Below are 21232 nucleotides of genomic sequence, written 5' to 3'. Positions count from 1 at the left end.
TGGTTTAGATAATTACATATATATATATATATATATATATATATATACACATATATATTTACACACACATATACACATACATACTTTGACCACTACAATTTCCTTGCTATGTATTTCTGGATTGTTATAAATGAACTGAATTGTGGTGGGAATGATCCCAGTGGCCCTTAACAACTACAATAACTCTCTTGTAATTTGCTGAAAGCAAGTGGTATTCATTTACTCCTTTTCTTGAAGTTCATAACAAAAGCAAACAGGTAGATTTTTGTTCAGAATCTTCAGATTAGTACACCTAAAGGCTTTGAAACCAGATAAATGCATAAGTCAGACTAAAGAAATAAGCTTTTGAAGCAAAGGGGTGGGAAAAGAAGTGAGCTTTGCACAAACGAAGAGTTCAGTCCGTCTGAGTAAGTGTTTTCAGACAATGGTTAGTAAGGTTAACGATGGACAGTAAAAAGAATTATTACTGGCGTTGTGAGCTACTCTACTGTATGAAGTAACAAAGAGAATTTAGGAGTAACTATTTAGTACTGCTCCCTCCCTTCCTCAAATTTAGTTAGTAAATAGAGATATTGGGTCAACTGGTTCCAGCCTGGGTGTTAACTGGTTTTCAGAAATGTTCTCCTCCCTGTAGCTTCCGAGAGTAGCTGTTAGGTTGTGTGGCAAATGATTAACTCTGTCACTTTGGCTTTTGCATGCCTGCTTTTAAGTATGATGGACTTCAGTCTTGCAATGGAAAAAACACAAAAGTCACCTTAAGTTTTACAGTGCAACAATTTTAATAGTCCACACTAAAATAGGCAGTACGGTTTTGTAGTTCAACATTAAAAGCAATCGTGCCTTACTTAAAAATGCTTCTACCTAAGGTTTCCTGCCCTCTCTTGTCCCTTCACTTAAGGTCTGAGTCTACCGAAGTACGTCTAAAGTGCATTTCTCTGGCGTTAATTTGCTTTCCAATAGCAAGTCCTGAATCAGAGCAGGGCCTCCTCATTTGAGGGGCTGTGCAGTCCCAGCTGGGGTACCAACTCAGAGAAGTACCCTACTCACTCCCCAGGTGGCACAAGGGGTGGAGGCCACGGCAGAACTTTTCGGGAAAAAAATAATTATGCCAACTTCCTCCGTGGCATCTATCTTCTCTTAGCACAGATAAATACTCAATGACTCCTTGAGTCATGAAATATTGAAAACTCAGTGGACACTTCGATTTCCAGGAAAATAAAATCGTGGAGGCCTTGTGTGAATACTCTGAAGTTGGGATGAGACACCGGGTATTGGGGCGGGCCAGAAATCTCGGGTTTGGAACTGGGGGTAGGGGGGAGTGGTGGGAAGAGACACAGTCCTGGAGCGCTCTGGCTATTGCGTGTCGCCGTGCGGGTCGCCAGGGAAGTCCGCCTCCTCCGGGGACCTGACTCCTTCAGGGAGCAGAGTGGCGCGCACTTTCCTCTTCTCTTTAAAGCGGCCGGAGCGCGAGATCTTCAAATTGCGGCGGCTGCAGCCCGATTTCTCCCCGCACAACTTGTCTGGCTTGTGGGGCTCGCCGGTCCCCCCGGGCAGATTGGGGTGTTGATTCTCCTGGGAGCTGCTAGTCCAGTCCGGGCTGGGCGGCGCGGGCTCCCCGGGGGCGGCTTGCGCGGGCGGCTGCGCGCCTACCGCGGCTTCCTTGCTTTTCTTCCTGCTGTTGGTTAGCGATTTCCACCAGGGCCCGGAGCTGCCCGTGCCGCCGCTGTCGGCCATGGCCGGCCGGCCGGGGGGTCCGGGGCGCGGCGGGTGGGGAAGGGCCCGCTCTCCCGGTGGGGTGGGCGGTCTGCGGGGTGGGAGCCTAGGCAGCCGCCTGTGCGGGTGGAAGCAAACAGAACTTGGTTACGGGGTTTGTCTAAGTCACGTGCCCCCAACCGCACTTCCCCCCCTCGCCCCGCCCGACGCGCGATCCGCGGGGTCCGAGAGCCCGCAGCCGTGCGCCCGGAGCTGCGCCGCCCTCCGAGAGCCCCGTTGCGCCCCAGAGGGCGAAGGCGGACGAGTGGCCCCCAGGGCGCCACCGTCTGGTCTCCAGACAGCTTGGCACTCCCCCGCCTCAAACCTTGCCTGGCCTCCCCGGCGGGTGCGGTGGTCCGCGCGCCCCGGGCCCCCAGAGGAGTTTCCCGGGCATCTGAATGAACCCGGCTCGAGAGGGAAGCTGGCCTGTCCCGTCACCTTTACCGACTGTAGAGGGACGCCCAAAGGTGACCCACTTGGCACAGAGGGGCCTCCTCTTCGATGAGCACCTGGGAGTAGGGCGCCCGGGAGCGAGCACGTCCCCCCTGTTGGTGAGCACTGAATATGAGACCCCTGTCAACAGTTCCGAAATTTCCCTCAAAGGCTTTTTTCCATAGACTTCTGTCACATGACCCTTTTCCATGTGATTTTTCAGGGGGAATTTACACGCCAATAAGAGCGAGGGACAAGCTCACGGTGTTTTGTTTCTTTTAAATTCTGCTTTTGACAGAACTTCTGCCTTGTCGCTTTCAGAGAAGCACGTCTAGACTTAACTTCCCTTGAAAACTGCCATCCCACGCTTCCTTTTATTCCCCAGAGACCAATCTTACGTCTCTTTGAAGCCACCCCCGGCGGATGGTTGAGATGAGGCCAACCGCCAAATGTCCTCTTCTCTTAGTTCTGTATTAAAATATGCACCGAGCCTGTTTGTACCAGGCAACTCTTGAGATTTTTAGTTACAAATGAAAGATTTCTGTTTTGTTTTTTTTTTTTCCCCGCAATTCCTCCCTCCAGAGAGGAAACACGCTGTGCGCAACCAGGAACTCCAAACCGTTGGGCTTCTCCCCAACTTTTAAAACAGCGCTCTGCGGAGCGAAAAGGCTGTTTCTTTCTTTTTTTTTTTTTTTTGAAAAGGCTGTTTCTTGACCCTGAAGGTGCTAATATCGGAAGCGAGTGTCCTGTGAGCCCTTTCTGTGCTGGGTCTACGGGCGCTAACTCTACGAATGCGCAGGATTCGCTTGTGCCGCGGAGCAGTTCCAGGTTTCCTCTGGGCTCCTTCCCATCCCACGCGCCTGGCGCTCCCGGGATTTGCCGGCGCGCCGAGGAGCGAAACTTCAGAGGTGTTTGTTGTTGGAGGCTCTGCTCCCGGAACCGCTGGGAAAGTTGGAGCGCCTACGCGAGGCGGCGCGGCGGCCTCCGCAGCAGAGACCTGGGCCCCGGCTCCTCCCCAGACGCCCCGAGGGCACACTCGGGCTGCGACTTGAAAACAATAGAAGATAAAACCGCCAAAAGTTCTTCCCGTAAAAAGGCACCCACAACCACCAGGCACAGTTTGCAGCTGGGTTTGCAAACATCCTGCTCCCTCTATTGTACAGATCGGAGAAGCACCCCCAAATTATTCATTGGTGGTGGGGGTGTCCTGATGGCTACCTTCTGTCTTCCACCCTACATTCTTTTTCACAACCGTGTGCGCGGAAACGCTTTGCACTAATTGCGCAAGGAAAAGACTGCAAATTACGCAAATGTACGCGGAGCGCCTGCGGCTCGCAATTTCCCGGGAATGGGCTCTGTTTTGGCGGACGCAGAATAATCTTAATCGCTCACCTGTTCGGGCTTCCCAGGATCCCACGACTCCGCGTCGCCCTCGCCTCCAAGAGAACGGAGGGGGTGCACTTGGGACAACCTGGAAGCCGGGCGCAGCGTCCCTCCCGCGCAGTCTTGGGGAGGTCGGGCTTCTTTCTGTAAGGTGTGTCAGCCGAAATCTCTGCAGTCCAGCTAAGCCGATTGCTGTTGTTGGTCTCCCCGGGCGCCTCCAGCTTCTGCCCGCCGCAGCGTGGCGGCAGTTCTGGGCTCGCGGCGAGTTCGGCTCCGGCCGGAGGGCGCCCGGCGAACAGGTGCCAGGCTCACTGCCCCAGGTAAGTGCCCACGCAGGCTCTCCGGGTTAGTAAGCCTTTCATTCTCGCGCGCGTCCCTCTTCCCTGCTAGCGTCTCTTCCCGGCAGCCGCGGGGAGATGGGACCTCGGCTGCTCACTCTGCTGCATTGAACCTGCCTACACGTCGGTCCTCTGCACTGGAAAAGACATCTATCTGCCCACCTGCTGGTTATTCGCCAAGTGATTCGAGAAACCAGAACCCCGGGTCAGATGGGGGGAAAAAAAACCAACAAAAAAACCCAACAACAAACAACCGAGGAGGCGGCCACAGCTGCCACAGGTGCAGGTAGGAACTTCGCGTTCCCGCCCTCCTGGGGACGAGATTGGATCAGGTCGCGTACGTGGCGCCAGCCTGGGGTGTCTGATTGGAGAAACGCCGTGCTGCGCCGCTCGCCGGTCGGACTCCTTCTCCAAAAAGAAACGGTAGAGGAGACGGTAGACCAGGTGACCGAGGCTGTATGTAGGTGGGCGCCGCTGCGTAAATGTCGCCCCAGCTCTCTCTCTGCCCCTGCCCCGTTTTCTTTTCTCCCTTCCTCTCCGGGTCCCTAGCCATGGCCACTCAGCTCCCAGGACTCCAGTTTTGTAATTCCCAGGAGCTGTTTCATATCCAGGCAAAATGTTGCAGAGTTGCAGGCACTCTAAGTTGAAAGGCGTAATGTTAACGGTTCGCTGTGTGCCAGCCAGGCGCTGTTTCCAGCGCTTTCTGGGGGTTAACTCGTTTACTCCTCACAGGAGCCCTAGGACGTAGGTGCTGTTGTTTTCCTCACTTGATAGGCGAGGAGACCCTAGCGCTGAAAGCTAAATGGTTGCTCAAAGTTGCACGCCTGGTTAAGAGTCGGATTTGAACCCAGGAGGTCTGATCCAGCTCCCACGGTGTTCACTAGCAAGTTAGACCGCCCCCCGACAGTCTTGGTCTCTTAAAATAAGTGAGGATGTGGAATTCCTTCCCTCAGCTCTGGAAGTCCAGTGGACAGGCACTCCACCTGGGGAGTACAAATCCAGCCCTGAGCCGCTAGGGGAAGTGAACCAGTGGATTTCCGCAAGGGTTCAGGGGGCTTTTTGCTCCTGGGAACATATGTGTACTTTTTATTGGTTGGGTAGAAAGGCCTTGGCATAAGGTCATTTTCACTAATGAGAGCAGAGGTACAAACTGCTTCATCTTCCAGGATGCTCTTCCTTTTCAAAGCACTATTTTGATGTTCCTTTAGGTCATGAATAACTCCCCTTAAGGAGTGGGTATAGAGCAGCTGACATCTGAGCATCTTTGTTCTGAGGACTTTCTGAAGCATAAAAATAGTGAAAGACATGATGACTTCCTCAAATAACTTACAATGTAGAATTAGTGGAAAGAAATTTTTATAGAGTATTTCAATGCCTGAACTACGATAAAATATGAATACTTTATATCTTTAATTTCTAAATTTAGCATTCTTGGATTTTTAAGTGATAGGCACAACAGTGTGTATTTGAAAGTGAGACAACTTCACGTATTTATTGCAATTAGTTTTAGAGAGTAAACTTTCAGTCAGAGCACCAGGACTGGAACAGAGGCAGGCCACCCCCTGGGAGGGGAGGACAGGACAAGTCATTCTAGTGATATCCCATTACAGATGAAGATACTGGATCAAGGAGGAAGGCTTAAAAAGGAGATACTTTCACAGCCTCCCTTGTAACTAGGAGTACCCATGTGATCCAGTTCTGACTTTTGGGGCCATAAGGAAGACTTCCGGAAATGTTTCTTCCCTGGAGAAAGGACAGAGCCTTCCGAGAGAAGACCATCTTTTGCTATGCCCTTGATTCTTACATTTAAGCATAGCATGAGGATGTAATGTCTGGTGTTGCAGCAGCCATTTTGCAACACTGAGGCAACAGGCACAGGAATAAAAACCAACATGCTAAGGACGATGGCATGGGAGTGTGAGAAGTGTCTGCGTCTTGATGATATCGATAAGCCCCTGAAAGAACCCTGGAACCATCTACCTCCAGACTACTGGTTGAGTGAGGTAATATATTCCTATGATTTAAGCACAGATTTAAATACAGTTTCCTGTTACTAGCAGCCAAAAAGTGTTCCTCCTTGATACAGTCTATTAGAGTTAGAGAAAAAAATGATATTGTTCAAAAGGGAAAAAAGATAGTATTGTCACATTTTTTTTTTCTGACCAATCTGGAAAGTTCCTCATGAAGGAGGATTTAGTGAAATGTTTAAGTGATGGGAAAGTTTATAGAGTCAGGGAATTCATCTGTAAAATAAGCCACTTTGATTGAAAAGTTGATTTATCTATCCAGTGAATAGTAGGTGACTTCTAATATTACAGAATTTAAATATGCTTGGATTGGTCAATGCTTACTTTTCTTAATATTTTATCTTGTCATTTTTTATTTTTCAAAATGTGTTGATGGCTTAAGTAAGGACATTTCTTTCCTTCCTCTCTCTTTCTTTCTAATTAAATTGCTTCTTTCTCAGGTGCACCTTTAAGTGCAATAATGATAATACTCAAAGGCGAAAGGGAATGAATTCCTAGAGGGCAAGATTTGCATACTAGAAATTAAAATAAGAACTTTCAAGGTTAAACCTTTGTAATCCTAGCAAACCTGGCATTGCTTTGGAGGCTGGGAAATTATTTTCCCTTAAAGCATTTATAGTGGGAACTGGGCAATGGAAAACACACAATGAGAAAATTTAAGAAATACAGCTAATCAAAATGAAGACAATAAAGGTCATTTATATTCATTTCACCCAGGGTTAACCATGGTTAATGTCTATTCCTTTTACTCTTTTCATCCTTTCCCTTCCCTCCCTTCCTTCATTCCTTTATTTTTTTTAAGGATTTATTTATTTATTTGAGAAAGAGAGAGAAAGAAAGAGAGTGAGAGAGAGAGGGGAACGGGAGAGGGGCAGAGGGAGCCGGAGAGAGAATCTCAAGCAGACTCCCTGTTGAGTGTAGAGCCTGTCTGCATCTGCAGGGCTCCATCTCATGACCCTGAAATCATGACCCCGAGGCAAAATCAAGAGTTGGACACTTAGCTGACTGAGCCACCCACACGCTTCCCCCTTCATTCCTTTCTTTTATGGATGCTTCCATTCTTTGAAAATTAGATGCTCTTCTTTCTCCAGCTCCTTTAGGTGTAAGGTTAGCTTATGTTTTTGAGACTTTTCTAATTTTTTGAGAAAGGCTTGTATTACTATATACTTCCCTCTTAGGACCACCTTTGCTGTATCCCAAAGGTTTTGAACAGTTGTGTTTTTGTTTTTATTTGTTTCCATGAATATTTTTATTCTTCTTTAGTTTCCTTGTTAACCCATTAATTCTTTAGTAGGATGCTCTTTAACCTCCAAATGTTGGAGTTCCTTCCAAATTTCCTCTTGTGATTGAGTTCAAGTTTCAAAGCATTGTGGTCTGAAAATATGCAGGAAATAATCCCAATCTTTTGGTACCAGTTGAGACCTGATTTGTGACCAGTATGTGATCTATTCTGGAGAATGTTCCATGTGCACTTGAGAAGAATGTGTATTCTGTTGCTTTAGGATGGAATGCTCTGTGTATATCTGTTAAGTCCATCTGGTCCAGTGTATCTTTCAAAGCTCTTGTTTCCTTATTGATCTTCTGCTTGGATGATCTGTCCATTGCTGTGGAAGGTGTTGAAGTCCCCTACTATTATTATTGTATTATTATCAATGTGTTTCTTTAATTTTGTTATTAATTGGTTTATATAATTGGCTGCTCCCAAGTTAGCATATTTATAATTGTTAGATCTTCTTGTTGGATAGACCCTTTAAGTATGTTATAGTATCCCTCTTCATTCCTACTACTTTAGTAGTCTTAGTTTAAAATGTAATTTGTCTGATACGAGGATTGCTACCCCAACTGTAGTGATCTGAAGGGGCACCTGCACCCCAGTGTTCATAGCAGCAATGTCCGCAATAGCCAAACTGTGGAAAGAGCCCAGATGTCCATCGACAGATGAATGGATAAAGAAGATGTGGTATATATACACAATGGAATATTACTCAGCCATCAGAAAGGATGAATATTTACCATTTACATTGATGTGGATGGAACTGGAGGGTATTATGCTGAGCGAAATAAAGACAATTATCATATGGTTTCACTCATATGTGGAATATAAGAAACAGCACAGAGGATCATAAGGGAAGGAAGGGAAAACTGAATGGGAAGAAATCAGAGGGAGACAAACCATGAGAGACTCTTAACTACAGGAAACAAAGTGAGGGTTGCTTGAGGGGAGGTGGGGGGGATGGGGTAACTGGGTGATGGGCATTAAGGAGGGCACGTGATGTGATGAGCACTGGGTGTTATACACAACTGATGAATTATTGAACACTACACCTGAAACAAATGATGTACTATATGTTGGCTAATTGAATTTAAATTAAAAAAATAAAGTCTTCTGAGGATCTAAAAAAAAAGGAAAAGAAAATTAGATGCTCATCTCCCATGGCCTATTCCTTTCTAGTTACCAATGTCCTGGTAGTTTGATATTCCCTTTCACCTTTCTATGTTTTCACATCAGTGTTGTTGGATTTAGTTTATAAACTTCAGAGAGTGGGCATTACACCTGTGCCTAAAGTTGGGACCCACTTTTTATAGCCTCTCATCCTATACCCTGTCAAGTTAACATGAATGCATATATAGAAGTACACAAATTGCAAGTCACAGAATATTACCAATCACTTTGGTTTTACACTTGACCTGAGCAAGGCTGATTGGTCCCATGCTCCCTGTCTCTGAAATTCAAGCGGCTGACTCTTCTTAAATTCCCACTCTTCCTCCTACTTGTCAATCTTGTTTCTTTGTATTCTTGGATATTATTGTTTGCTCCTCGTTTTCCTTAAAAAAATTGTTCGTATGAAGATGTAAGGCCTAAAGCAAAGGTAACTTACTCCAGAAAGGATTTTCCAGATTTTGGGGGCACTACCAGACAGGACCACTTTACGCTAATTTCATGGCTTGAGGAGTTTGGGACAACGAAGGCAAGAGATCTATGTGAGCACTAGCCCATAGTCACACCCTCTGGGGACAAATCCACTCATTCCCCTAACCCCCTAACAGATCTTTTCTGTTCTAAAGCAACTTAATTGTCCATGCAGACCTGCAGAGGGTGGAAAGCCTGGGTACAGCTTACTTCTAAGTTGCCCAAGCCCTGGGGTTATGGCCCTTTGGGTGAAAAACGGGAGGATCACTCTCCTTTGGGTGAGCCCTATGTTTATAATTCTGTCTCTCTTGTTCCACGAGGCTATCAAAAACTGAAGTTGTTTTGGTGCCCAGTTGTTTTCAGCAGGGGAGTTCATCCAAATAACAGCCTGCCACTGACAGGAATGGGTGTGTTTTAATTATATTGTAAATTGCTTGGTGTTTGTCCTCCACAATTAGATATACTTTTCTTATTTATTTGTTTATTGTCTGACTCTCTCACTAGAGAATGAATTCCATTTTATTTAATGACCATTTATATAATGATCATAGCCCTTCCTGTGTATGAGGTACAGTTCTGTTTTATAAATATTAGCTCATTTAATCCTAAAAGCCCTGTGAAATAGGCACCATTATTATTATAGACGAGGTAACTGAGACACTAAGAACTTACGTTACTTGCCCAAAAGTCACCCAGCTGGTAAGTATCAGAGCCAGCATTCCAACCTGGGGAACCTGGCTTGAGAGTCCAGGGACCTAACTAATCACTGGGCTGTGTGTCGCTCCATGAGTGCTAAGACATGTCATTAATGAATCTTCAGGGTGTGACATGAGTGACCATCAAATACATAAATATAAATGCTTTGTTGGTTATCATATGACTGACTTATAAAAAGAAATGTAGTGAAAATGGCAATGTAATGAAATTTCAATGTTATTGCATGTCATCATAGCCTGATTTTAATTCTGAGATGTGAGTAGTGTAAGTGGACCAAATTATCTGATAGATTTTTGCTGTTCTTGTTACAAAATTGGAAGAGTACTATCATGTTGCAGGCCTTTGAATGAGATGAGTGAGGTGGTAGGACAGGGATGGGGCAGAATAATGTAATACCAGAGGATGGCTGCTGAGATTTTATTAAATACTGTATTTAGGGAATAAATGAATGATCTGGAGGACACGACATCTTGACACAAGCAAGACTCCCCAGCACATCCTGACTCAGGAAACAAAGGTAATTCAACTTTATTGTTTGTTAGAAAATCATCGATGTCAATAAAAATCATGTGTTACCATCCAAGGTAATGTTCTCTGACTAGTCACCTGGTTCCAGGTGAGGGCTAGGGTAAACTGCTATCGGCTGTCGTTAATTTCTTTTTTCAAGGGGTTGGTTGGGTTATGCTCCATTTGCCAGGTTATATTTTCTCTTTTGTGGTCTGTCAGCTCATTACGTCACATGCCTACAGGTAGAAGGTGGATATCTGATGGAAGTGTAACATGATGCAGGAAGTGAATCTTTTGGTTTCCCCATCTACATCGAGGCCAGTGTCAAACTTATATAGTTAGAAATCTATAAGAAATACGTACTTTTATCAGTGTCAGGCTGTCAGGGGCGGTCACCAAAGTTTTGGGACTCAACGCTTCTCAGTGCTAACAGAGGTGAATCTCACACTGTACATTCATAGTGAATGCTTAGGTTTATGCATTTGATGTAATTTCATTTATATGGTGGGAGAAATTGCTTGAGCTGCAGCTCTGAACCTTTTATAACAATGGCAAGTTTAAAATTCTTACGATGTGCTTTTCACTTTACTGTGGGCTTTTCCAAAAGTGGGTAGTATTCTTTTCGCATTTTCTAATGGCAGAAGAACCCTGAGAGATAGCTACTATAAGTCCAACAGTTTTATCATAGAAAGCTGAAGCAATTTGCTCAAGGTCACGAGACTTTAAGGGTGGGGTTATTTTGATTCGGTTTTAGTTACTCTTTCCCTACTACAGTGTTCTTCTCATATTGCTGTTTGAATCTCATATTGCCTTTTAATTAATCATTAGATCAATAAACATTTGTTGGTTTCAAGACTATTACATCAAAAGAGATAGTCATACTTTAAAAAATTCTGATGAGGTCAGTGTCTTCTAAGTTTCCCACTTGGAACAATGCTAAATCATATGTGGCTATTTAAATATTAAAGCCCCATGGAATCACAGAGCACTCAAAGCTCAAATTAATGCTGGGAATTGTAATTACATACATTTCTTGTGAAAAGACTTGATGGTCGGTTTGAATTACTAGCTGTGTGGCTTTGGGAAAATTACTTAATATCTTTAGGCTCTGGTTTCCTTAAATGTAAAGTGGGGATAATACTATCTACTTCTCTGGGTGGTTGCCAAAATTAAAGTGGACAATACATTTATTAAAGTCCCTAGCACAGTGCCTGACACATAATAGGCACTCAGAAAATGTTAGTTTCTCCTTGACTAATTACTTTCATTGGCTGTGTGGGAAAATGATGTGAACAAACTGTATAAATCAATCACTTCCAAGGGCTTTTTGAAAATAATGATAGAGAGTCTTAAGAGAGCACTGTCATTGTTGTTGGTTGGGGTCAGATTCCCGCCCCCCCGCACACGAATATGATGTTAAAATTTACTGGAGAGTATTTAATACACAGCTACTTGCTATGAATCTAACTTTTTTCAGGAACACACTTAATGATGAAATCAAATCAAGCAGAAGTTTTCTGCATGTGATTCAAGAATGCTCTTTATCCTGTCTGCACTGAAATTGCATTACCTGTAGTTAAAGGAGGAAGTGTGCTCAGTTAAGCTTGGAAGCAATGTTACCAGAAAAGGATTAACAAATCATAAGACAAAAATCCTTAGAAGGAAGGTCAGTAGCAGACTGTGGCTAGGGCACAAGCCAAGGAATAGGTTTCACATGTGCTGCTCCATTAGTTCCTGGAATCTTGATATATAACCTGCATCAGCGAATCGTGCCCGAAGGAGGGAAGGAACAAGAGCATCGTGTCCTCTGCTGTGTTAGACAACATGACACTCCTTCTTGTTTTGAAAAATTAGCTTTTATTTTATTTTTATTTTTAAAAAGATTTTATTTATTTATTTGCCAGAGAATGAGAGAGAGAGAGAGAGCCCACAAGCAGGGGAAGGGGCAGGCAGAGGGAGAGAGAGAAGCAGGCTCTCTGCTGAGCAAGGAGCCTGACGCGGGACTCAATCCCAGGACTCTGGGATCATGACCTGAGCCGAAGGCTGACACTTAACTGAGCCACCCAGGTGCCCCTAGCTTTTATTTTATTAAAGTAATATATGGCCAGGTAGATTAAAAGCCAAATGTTATTAAAGGCTCATAGCCAATTATTGGAGCTTCTTATCTCATTCCTTCCCATGGTCCCTTCTCCAAACACTTTCAAGAACTTTGACTTTTCATTCCTGGCATTAACACATCTCTGTATTTCTAAGTAATATGTGTATTGTGCTCTCTTTTGACTTATCAATATTAGACGTTCTCTGTTAATTTCCTACGATGGTATTTGAGGACTAGGTTCTCTTATACTGTGCCTCTGCTTCCCTCTCCCATTTTCTCACTAGAGTCATGTTACAGCCTTTGTTCGGTTGACTGTTCCATGTTTATATTATTGTGCCTGTATAAATATTGTTCAGACTAAGCATTATTGTGTACAGATCACCGTATTTGCTTTCTTACTTTTGTCTTTTCCTGAAGATAATAAGGGCCCTCTTCCCCCCTTTCATCTGGTCCTCTTTCTAATTCTTTCTTATGCCTTCCAATGTACCTTCCTGGTACACTTTTCTGCAAGTCCAATCAAATCAATATATACATGTTTCATTTTGGTTTTCCCCCAAATATCATTCCTGGACACCTCCTTCTCCTTCCAGATGGACGGATCTCTCTCTCTGGCCTGCTACACAGCCGCCTCCTGGGAATGCCTTGAGTTGGATTCCCCATTTCCTGGACTTTGAGCCCCCTTCTTTCTTGTTGGACTCCCTGGTTTTGGTGATGGTCAGATAGTGCTGCAGGAGAAGGCATGGTGGTGGCAGTCCTGGTATGGCTATCTCTTTTGCCACACAGTTCCAGTCTGGGCTCTTTATCCTCTGTGCCTTGCACACAGCTATTCTCCTGGGACCTCCTTTTACACTTATTTTGGAGAGTTCCTTTGTGCAAAGACACAGAGTGAAACTTGCCTTACCCATTGCACGATAATTAATTCAAAATGGATCATGGATTTTAAATGTAAAACTATACAACTTTTGGAATAAAATATCGAACCTCTGCAGTGTAGGGCAAGGTGAAGGATTCTTAGACATGGCTAAAGCACAATCCATAAAATAAAAAATTACTAAATTGGACTTCAAAACTAAAAAAAAGAACCCTTTTGTTCTGACAAAGACTGTTAAGAGGAACTGAAGACAAACTACAGATGAGGGGAAAATATTTGCAAACCACATATCTGACAAAGGCCTTATACTTACAATATACAAAGGACTCTCAAAATTCAATAGTAAAAAAATCCAATTATAAAATGGGCAATGGGGCGCCTAGGTGGCTCAGTTGGTTTAGCACCTGACTCTTCATTTTGGCTCAGGTTATGATCTCAGACTTGTGAGATTGAACCCCACATCGGGCTCTGTGCTAGGCATGGAGCCTGCTTAAGATTCTCTCTCTCCCTCTCCCCCTCCTGTCCCCCAACCCCACATGTGTTCTCTCTCTAAAACAAATTAAAAAAAATAAAATGGGCAAGAGACAAGAATGGATGTTTCACTAAACTGGAGATAGAGGTGACAAGTGGGCACATGAAAAGATGTACAGGGTCACTAACCATTAGTGAAATGCAAATTAGAACCACAGTGAGATATCAATAGGCACCTATCAGAATGGCTAAAATAGAAAATAACGGCAACACCAAATGCTGGTGAGAATGTGGAGAAATTGAGTCACTTTTTTTTTGCATGTTTATAGCAGCTTTATGGGTAATAGCCAAAAAACTGGAAACAACCCAAATGTTCATCACTAGGGAAATATATAAACAACTGTGGTCTCTCCATACTACGGACTATTGCTTAACAAGAGAATGAAATGAACTCTTATTTTTTTTAAAGATTTTATTTATTTATTTGTCAGAGAGAGAAGGAGAACAAGCAGGGGGAGTGGCAGACAGAGGAAGAAGCAAGCTCCCTGATCAGCAGGGAGCCTGATGCGGGACTCGATCCCAGGACCCTGGGATCATGACCTGGGCCAAAGGCAGACGCTTAACCGATTGAGCCACCCGGGTGCCCTGTGATGAACTCTTGATACATGCTACTACTCGGATGAATCTCAGAGTAATGATGTTGAATAAAAGAAGCCAGACCATAAAAGTATACATACTATAATGATTTCATTTATATAAAACTCTAGGAAGTACAACCTAATATATGGGACAGAGGTGGACAGGGAGGGATATGAGAGAGAGATTGAAAAAGGCCACAAGAAAACTTTTGGGGGTGATTGAATGTAAAAGGGTGTGGCTTCTCTGGAAAACTGGTGGTTTCTTAAAAAACTAAACATACAAACATGACCCAGCAGTTGCGCTCCTGGGCATTTATCTCGGAGAAGTGAAAACATGCATTCACACACACACCTGTATGTGAATGTTCATACGGCTTCGTTCATAATAGCCCCAAACTGGAAACAATCTAGATGTCCTTCATTTGGGTGAATGGTAAAACTGTGGGAACTCCATCCCACGGGGTACGTCTCAGCAATAAAAATGGGACAAACTCTTGACGTACACAACCCCTTTGATGCATCTCCAGAAAATGATGCTGAGTGAAGGGAGCCAATGCCAAAAAGTTAATACTGTTTGATTTCCTTTATATAATGTTCTCAAAATGACAAAATTATATATCTGGAGAACAGATATTTGTAGGGGACAGGGATGGGGAGTGGGCTGGGGAGTGGGCATGGGTGCCGAGAGACAGCAGGAAAAAGTTAGATTGTATCTTGATTTTGGTGGTGGTTACCCAAATCTGTACATGGGGGAAAACTGCATCCAGCTACACTCACACACATGGATACGTGAATATGAATGTGGACTTAGACACTCGTGGAAACTGAATAGAGTCTGTAGTCTTGTCAACTGGTCGTTTTCCTGGCTTTGGTGATGTACTATAGTTATATAAGATGTCACCACTGGGGAAGCAGAGCAAATGGTACTTCAGACTCTTTACTTACTTCTTAACTTTTAATCATTTCAAAATAAAAAGTTAAAAACACTCAGCATTTAGTGGAGTAAAAGCAGCACTGTCTGGTGATGGCCCCAGGGCCCTTCTTTCTCCCATCCGGTGCCAGGACTCAACTTCTCATGGGACCAGAATCCTCCAGGAAGTCCAAGTGCTGGGCAAGCTGGAACCTGAATCTAAAATTTTCATTCCTCTCAGTTAAGGCCATTCTCACCTTTTCCCTATAAAAAGGTGCCCTGCAGCTCAACCTCAATGGTGTGTTCATCTAGGCCTCTACTCAACATGCCTCTCTACTGGGTACTTGGAGAAGGGGACTCTGTTCCTGCTAATCCTTCACAGCATGAGTTCCAGTCTGTTCCAGGTGATGCATGTTGGTGTGTGCCCACGCCCTTTGATCTACAGACCTGAAGATGGAAATGGAGGGAGACAGGTGGATGAATGGGGTAGAAGGAAGAGCCGCTGCCAAGACTGTCCAAGGCAGGAGTGTGCCTAGCATGTCTGAGTCTGAAATGGGGTGAGTGTAGGCATTACTAGAAGGAGAGGTGATCAGAGCACTGATAGGAATCCAGATAAGTCATGTCTCTAAACCTCGTGTGCCACTGTGAAGACTGGCTTTTATTATGAATGATGTGGGAAACCAATGGAGGATTCTAGGCAATGTGGGGACCATATCTCACTTATGTTTTCACAGGATCCCTCTATCTGCTGTGTTGGGATAGAATCCTGGGAGCTGGGGGCAGACAAGGGTAGAAAAAGCTGAGTTAGGAGGTGGTTATGGGCGTGTAAAGCCAATAGGCTTCACCACTATTCTGTTGGAAAAATGGAGTCAAGGTTGACAGTGTCAGCTTACTTCATGTTTCATGAGCTAGAAGCACTGGGAGCGTTTTTAAAAACAGTTATAGGGTCATCATCTATATTTTCTTCCATTACTCAATATTGAGAACTTTTCCAAGTCAGCATACTGGGAGCCATTTCCAAGTTAATAAATTTAGAAACATATTCTTCTTAATGATTGAGTAGTATCCATTCGGTAGCAATGCCATGAGTGATTTAACAAATCCACTATTGATAGGCATTATATTATTTTTCAGTTTTTCTGAAATGGTGAATTCTGGAAAATATTGAGTGATCTGATAGCCTTTGGCGATAGATAATAATCTATCAGGTGAATCTGCACTTCTGTTCATTTCCTACAGCTAGATAGTCTATTTTAAACTGCCTAAATATTTATTTTCACAATCTACTTTTTTTTCTGATTGTCAGAGTAATATATCTTATTTAAAAAGATATATGTTACAGGATTTTGAATGAGACTTTTCTTGTCACCAAGTTTCAACCAAGGACCCAAAGACTGAGAACAATAGATGATACCCCAAAGGTTCAGAGAATGCTAAGAGTAAGAAAATTTTTTGTGACCCTTAGTTTAGCACCCATCTTGGGGGATATAAGGGCATGAGCAAGAAGCTTTTTTAAAATTAAATTCAATTAATTAACATATAGTATATTATTCATTTCAGAGGTAGAGGTCAGTGATTCATCAGTCTTATATAATACCCGTTGTTCATTACATCATGTGCCCTCCTTAATGTCCATCACCCAGTTACCCCATCCCCCACTCCCTCCCCTCCAGCAACCCTCAGTTTGTTTCCTATGATTAAAAGTCTCTTATGGTTTGTCTCCCTCTCTGATTCTGTCTTGTTTTATTTTTCCCTCCCTTCTCCTATGCTCCTCTGTTTTGTTTAGTAAATTCCACATAGGAGTAAAATCATATGGTAATTGTCTTTCTCTGATTGACCTATCTCACTTAGCATACCCTCTAGTTCCATCCATGTCATTGCAAATGGCAAGATTTCGGGTTTTTTTGATGGCTGAGTAAAATTCCATTGTGTGTGTGTGTGTGTGTGTGTGTGTGTGTGTGTGTGTGTGTATACCATATCTCCTTCTCCATTCATCTGTTGATGGATATCTGGGCTCTTTCCATAGTTTGGCTATTGTGGACTTTGCTGCTATGAACATTGGGGTGCAGGTACCCCTTCAGATCACTACATTTGTATCTTTGGGGTAAATACCTAGTGGTGCAATTTCTGTGTCATAGGGTAGCTCTATTTTTAACTTTTTGAGGAACCTCCACACTGTTTTCCAGAGTGGCTGCACCAGCTTGCATTCCCACCAGCAGTGTAGGAGGGTTCCTCTTTCTCCGCATCCTCGCCAACATTTGTTGTTTACTGACTTGTTAATTTTAGCCATTCTGACTGGTGTGTGGTGGTATCTCATTGTGGTTTTGATTTGTATTTCCCTGATGAGCAAGAAGCTTATTAATAGGATTTCTTCTTAGAGAATTTTTGAGTACTATGGGAATGTTCTTGGATGAAGGAAAGCCTAGGCTTGGGGGAGTTTTACAGAATCCCTCTGAGAGCTTAATGTGTGTCTCCTAGTGTTTGGGGACTTAAAAGTGACCTGACTGATGCTAAAGGTAAAAGAAGAGGGCTATGGTGAGGGGAATTATCTGCTGTCTACCAACGACATGGGACATTCATTACTGTGGGCCAAGTGGGACCCCAGGAAGGCTTAGACATGCAAGGGACCCAAGCCAGGCTCAGTGATCCAAGCAGAGACAGATGCTGGGAAGGCAGGGGGTCCTTTGGAAGCCAGTGCTGTGCAGAGACTTTAATGAATCCTATAGGAGGAGGCAGTGCTGTGTGAGGGAACTACTGGGAGATTTCCACCAGAACAGCCAGATAGAAGGAACCTGGGACCCCAGTGAGTATGGGGTATATTAGACCAATAGCTTCCACCTCTAATTTTAAATGACAGAGAAATAAACTTCTATCTTGTTTAATCCATTGTAATTTGGGTTCTCTGCTACTTGCAGCTGAAACTAAAACTAACTACCTTACCAATCCTATTCAAATGCTTTCAGAGAAAAAAAATAATGCTATGTCACTTTACTTATGAGACAAAAAATTGATTAAGGACTGTTCAAGCAAAGACAATTATAGACTAATTTCAATTTTGCATGTCAAGCTTGATGTAAAATTCTGAAAAATAACAGAGTGAGCTAATGCACAGTTCTTTACAGCACCATATTAAATACATATGACTATATAAAAGTTTTTCTAAAATTATATAGGTAGCTTCTGTAGAAAACAGTAGGGACGGTCCTCGAAAAATTAAAAATAGAATTACCATATGATCCAGTAATTCCATTACTATTTACCTAAAGAATAAAAAACACTAATTCAAAAAGATATATGCACCCCTATGTTTATTGCGGCATTATTTACAATAGCCAAATTATGGAAGCAGCCCAAGTGTCCACTGATAGATGAGTGGATAAAGAAGATGTGGTATATATATATATATATACAATGGAATATATTACTCAGCCATAAAAAAGGATGAAATCTTGCCATTTGCAACATGGATGGACCTAGAGTATATAATGTTAAGTGAAATAAGTCAGAGAAAGACAAATACTATATGATTTCATATGTGGAATTTAAGAAATAAAACAAGCCAAGAAAGAGAGAGACAAACAAAAAACCAGACTCTCAACTACACAGAACAAACTATTACCAGAGGGGAGGTGGGTGGGGGGATGGGTGAAAGAGGTGAAGGGGATAAAGAGCACACTTGTCATGATGAGCACTGAGTAATGTGGAGAATTGTTGAATCACTATGTTGTATTGACTTTTTTATTCTGAATTTTAAAATTCTTTTGATGCAGTGCCAATATGGTCTATGGGAAGATTTTAAAGAGCCAAGTGATGGAGTCCTGGGAGTGTTCATCAGGAACCTTGGCTGTGGGCAGTAGATCACATGCTAGCCGGTTTTAGCAGAAGGGATCTGTTCCAGGGCACTGGGTAGCTTATTGAATCTTAGGGATTATTTTATTTGTGGGCAGATAGCATTCAGAGCCAGAGTGGTTGTGATGGTCTGCGGATAAAGTAGGGCAAGGAGCAGCATTGGCCGGCATGCTAAGGGATTTGGACAGTCACAGAGGGAGAATGGGCAGAGGAGCCGAGCAGAGGATGGGGGTGAGGCTGGTGTCACAGCAGCCAAGAACGAAGGGGGTTTGAGAAGAAGGGAGTGGTCCACTGTGCCGGCGGCGGAGAAGCCCAGTACGTGGAAACCCGAAGCTGCAGGGCGGTGGGTGGGGCTCCAGGGAGAGCGCCCAGGGGGCCGGGGCGGGGCTGGGGGGGCACCAGCAGCGGAGCGGGAGCGAGCGGTGTGAAGGTGTGTGAGGGCACCTCCACACCTGCTCCCAGCCATCTGGCCCCGGCGATGACCCTGTGAGGCTGGTGGAGCAGGCAGGCAGGCATTAGTTTTCATGTTTCCAAGGGGAGAAACCTGAGGCTCAGAGATGTAAAAAGCCTCGATCTGTGACGGAGCCAGGTCTTGGGGCTCTAGATCCAGTGCTCTTACAGGGCGACCATGCTGCCTTTCCACCGCATCCCACCACCGGCCAGGTGTGGCTCCGCTTTAAAAACTCACCGGGCAGTAATTGGCTACAATTGCTTAACTCTGATTTGCTGGGCAGCGGTAAGTGATGGCGCCTGAGAGCGTAGCAGAAAGAATACTAACGGTGTAAGCATTCTCCTAAGAGTCTCCCCAAGCGGCTGAGTTTGTAGACAAACATCTGTTTGCTCACTACCTGCCCTAAGTACTCCAGTGGGTGCTGCACGTCGATTATCTGAAGCCGCACCACCTTCATGGAGTAGTGCCGATGGTGGGAGCATTATGAGGACAAAGAAACAGGCTTAAGAAGTAAAATAACTTTGCCTAAGTTACACTGTGGGAAAGTGGTAGAGCTCGGATGTAAGCACAGGGGTCATGGGGACCCAGCCCCTGATTAAACCGAAGACTTAGATATTCAGATTCTCCAAACTGAATTATTTTGACGATCATTCCTACTGCATAGAAGAAAGAATATGGTAAAGATTAGGCGAGTTAAGGGTAACTAATTCCAGGAAAGCTTCAATAATGGAAAGTTTCACATATTGGGCAGAGCTCCAAATGGCGGACAAGAGCAATCAAAATGCATTTTCAGATTCTCCTGCTGCTAGAATCACCCCCTCCCCTCACTGCACCAAAATATTACAGGACATTCGGGTCTTTGTAGAAGGATTCTGCTGTTAATTTTGAAAAGGTTTGAGTGCCTACTGGTAGCTAGGCACAGTGCTAGGTAGGGCCTGGAGTGGAGTGGTGAGCAGAGCCGACCAGATTCCTGCCCTCAGGAAGCTTCCAGCTGAGACCATATTTTATTAGAGTCAGTTCTATTGGTTATGGAGGTGAGGCCCGGGGGGGGACCTTGGTGGAAGGTCTTCTGGAGCCTATGAGCATTTGAACAACCCTCCCCAATGCTGCAAAATGGTTGCCCCCCCCTTTTTTTTAAATTTATTTATTTGACAGAGAGATAGCACAAGTAGGCAGAGCGGCAGGCAGAGGGGAAGGAGAAGCAGGCTCTCTGCTGAGCAGGGAGACTGATGCAGGGCTCAATCCCAGGAACCTGGGATCATGACCTGAGCCAAAGGCAGCCGCTTAACCGACTGAGCCACCCAGGCGCCCCGGTTGCCCCCTTTTTGTTAACAAACCCTGATTTACTTCATGTATCCAAACCTTGGAGACGGTGGATTTATCCCCAGTTCAGGTGAAACGGTGTTATTTTTTAACCAGGCCTTCTCAAATTTACCCTCCATTGGAATCACCTGGGGGACCTGTTAAAAACAGATTGCCAGGCCCCAGCCCCAGAGTCAATGAGTCAGGCCTGAGAAGTGGTATTTTTAACCAGTCCCAGGTCATGGTGTTGCTGGCCACGGGATTCCACTTTGTGAAACACGGATCTACACTAATCAGGGTGATCTCTTTTCCCTTCCTAGTTACTGACTTCGTCATAAGCATGTGATACACTTCTGGCCAATGAGTTGTAAAGGGAAATTTGTTGGGGAAAAGATTTTCTGGGTGTTAAATGGGACACACAAGACACACGGGAAGAGAAAGACATTGTCCTGCTTGTCCTTGCGGCTGCCTACTTATAGCCATGTTTATCAGAGCTTGAGGGAAATGCCAATAAACCGAGCATGGTGGAGTGAAGGACAGAGAGCACCAGCCCTGGAGATGCCTTACATTTTGGT

The 21232-nt window shown here is 44.2% G+C and overlaps 1 protein-coding gene across 1 annotated transcript; it reads right to left on the bottom strand.

The window, feature by feature from the left end:
• Window positions 1–763: 763 nt before the first annotated feature.
• On the bottom strand, window positions 764–3871 carry PRR15 (proline rich 15). Its single transcript, XM_036074483.2, has 2 exons — window positions 3577–3871; window positions 764–1831 (listed from the first exon to the last, which is right to left on the bottom strand). Exon 2 carries the CDS (start codon window positions 1732–1734, stop codon window positions 1354–1356), a length of 381 nt encoding a protein of 126 aa, XP_035930376.1. The 5' UTR covers window positions 1735–1831; window positions 3577–3871; the 3' UTR covers window positions 764–1353.
• Window positions 3872–21232: the final 17361 nt, after the last annotated feature.

The sequence above is a fragment of the Halichoerus grypus genome, chromosome 12 (genome assembly GCF_964656455.1).
Source record: "Halichoerus grypus chromosome 12, mHalGry1.hap1.1, whole genome shotgun sequence".
Lineage (NCBI taxonomy): Eukaryota > Metazoa > Chordata > Mammalia > Carnivora > Phocidae > Halichoerus > Halichoerus grypus.
Note: the sequence above shows the minus strand (reverse complement) of the source record. Positions and strands in the feature narration are given on the sequence as shown.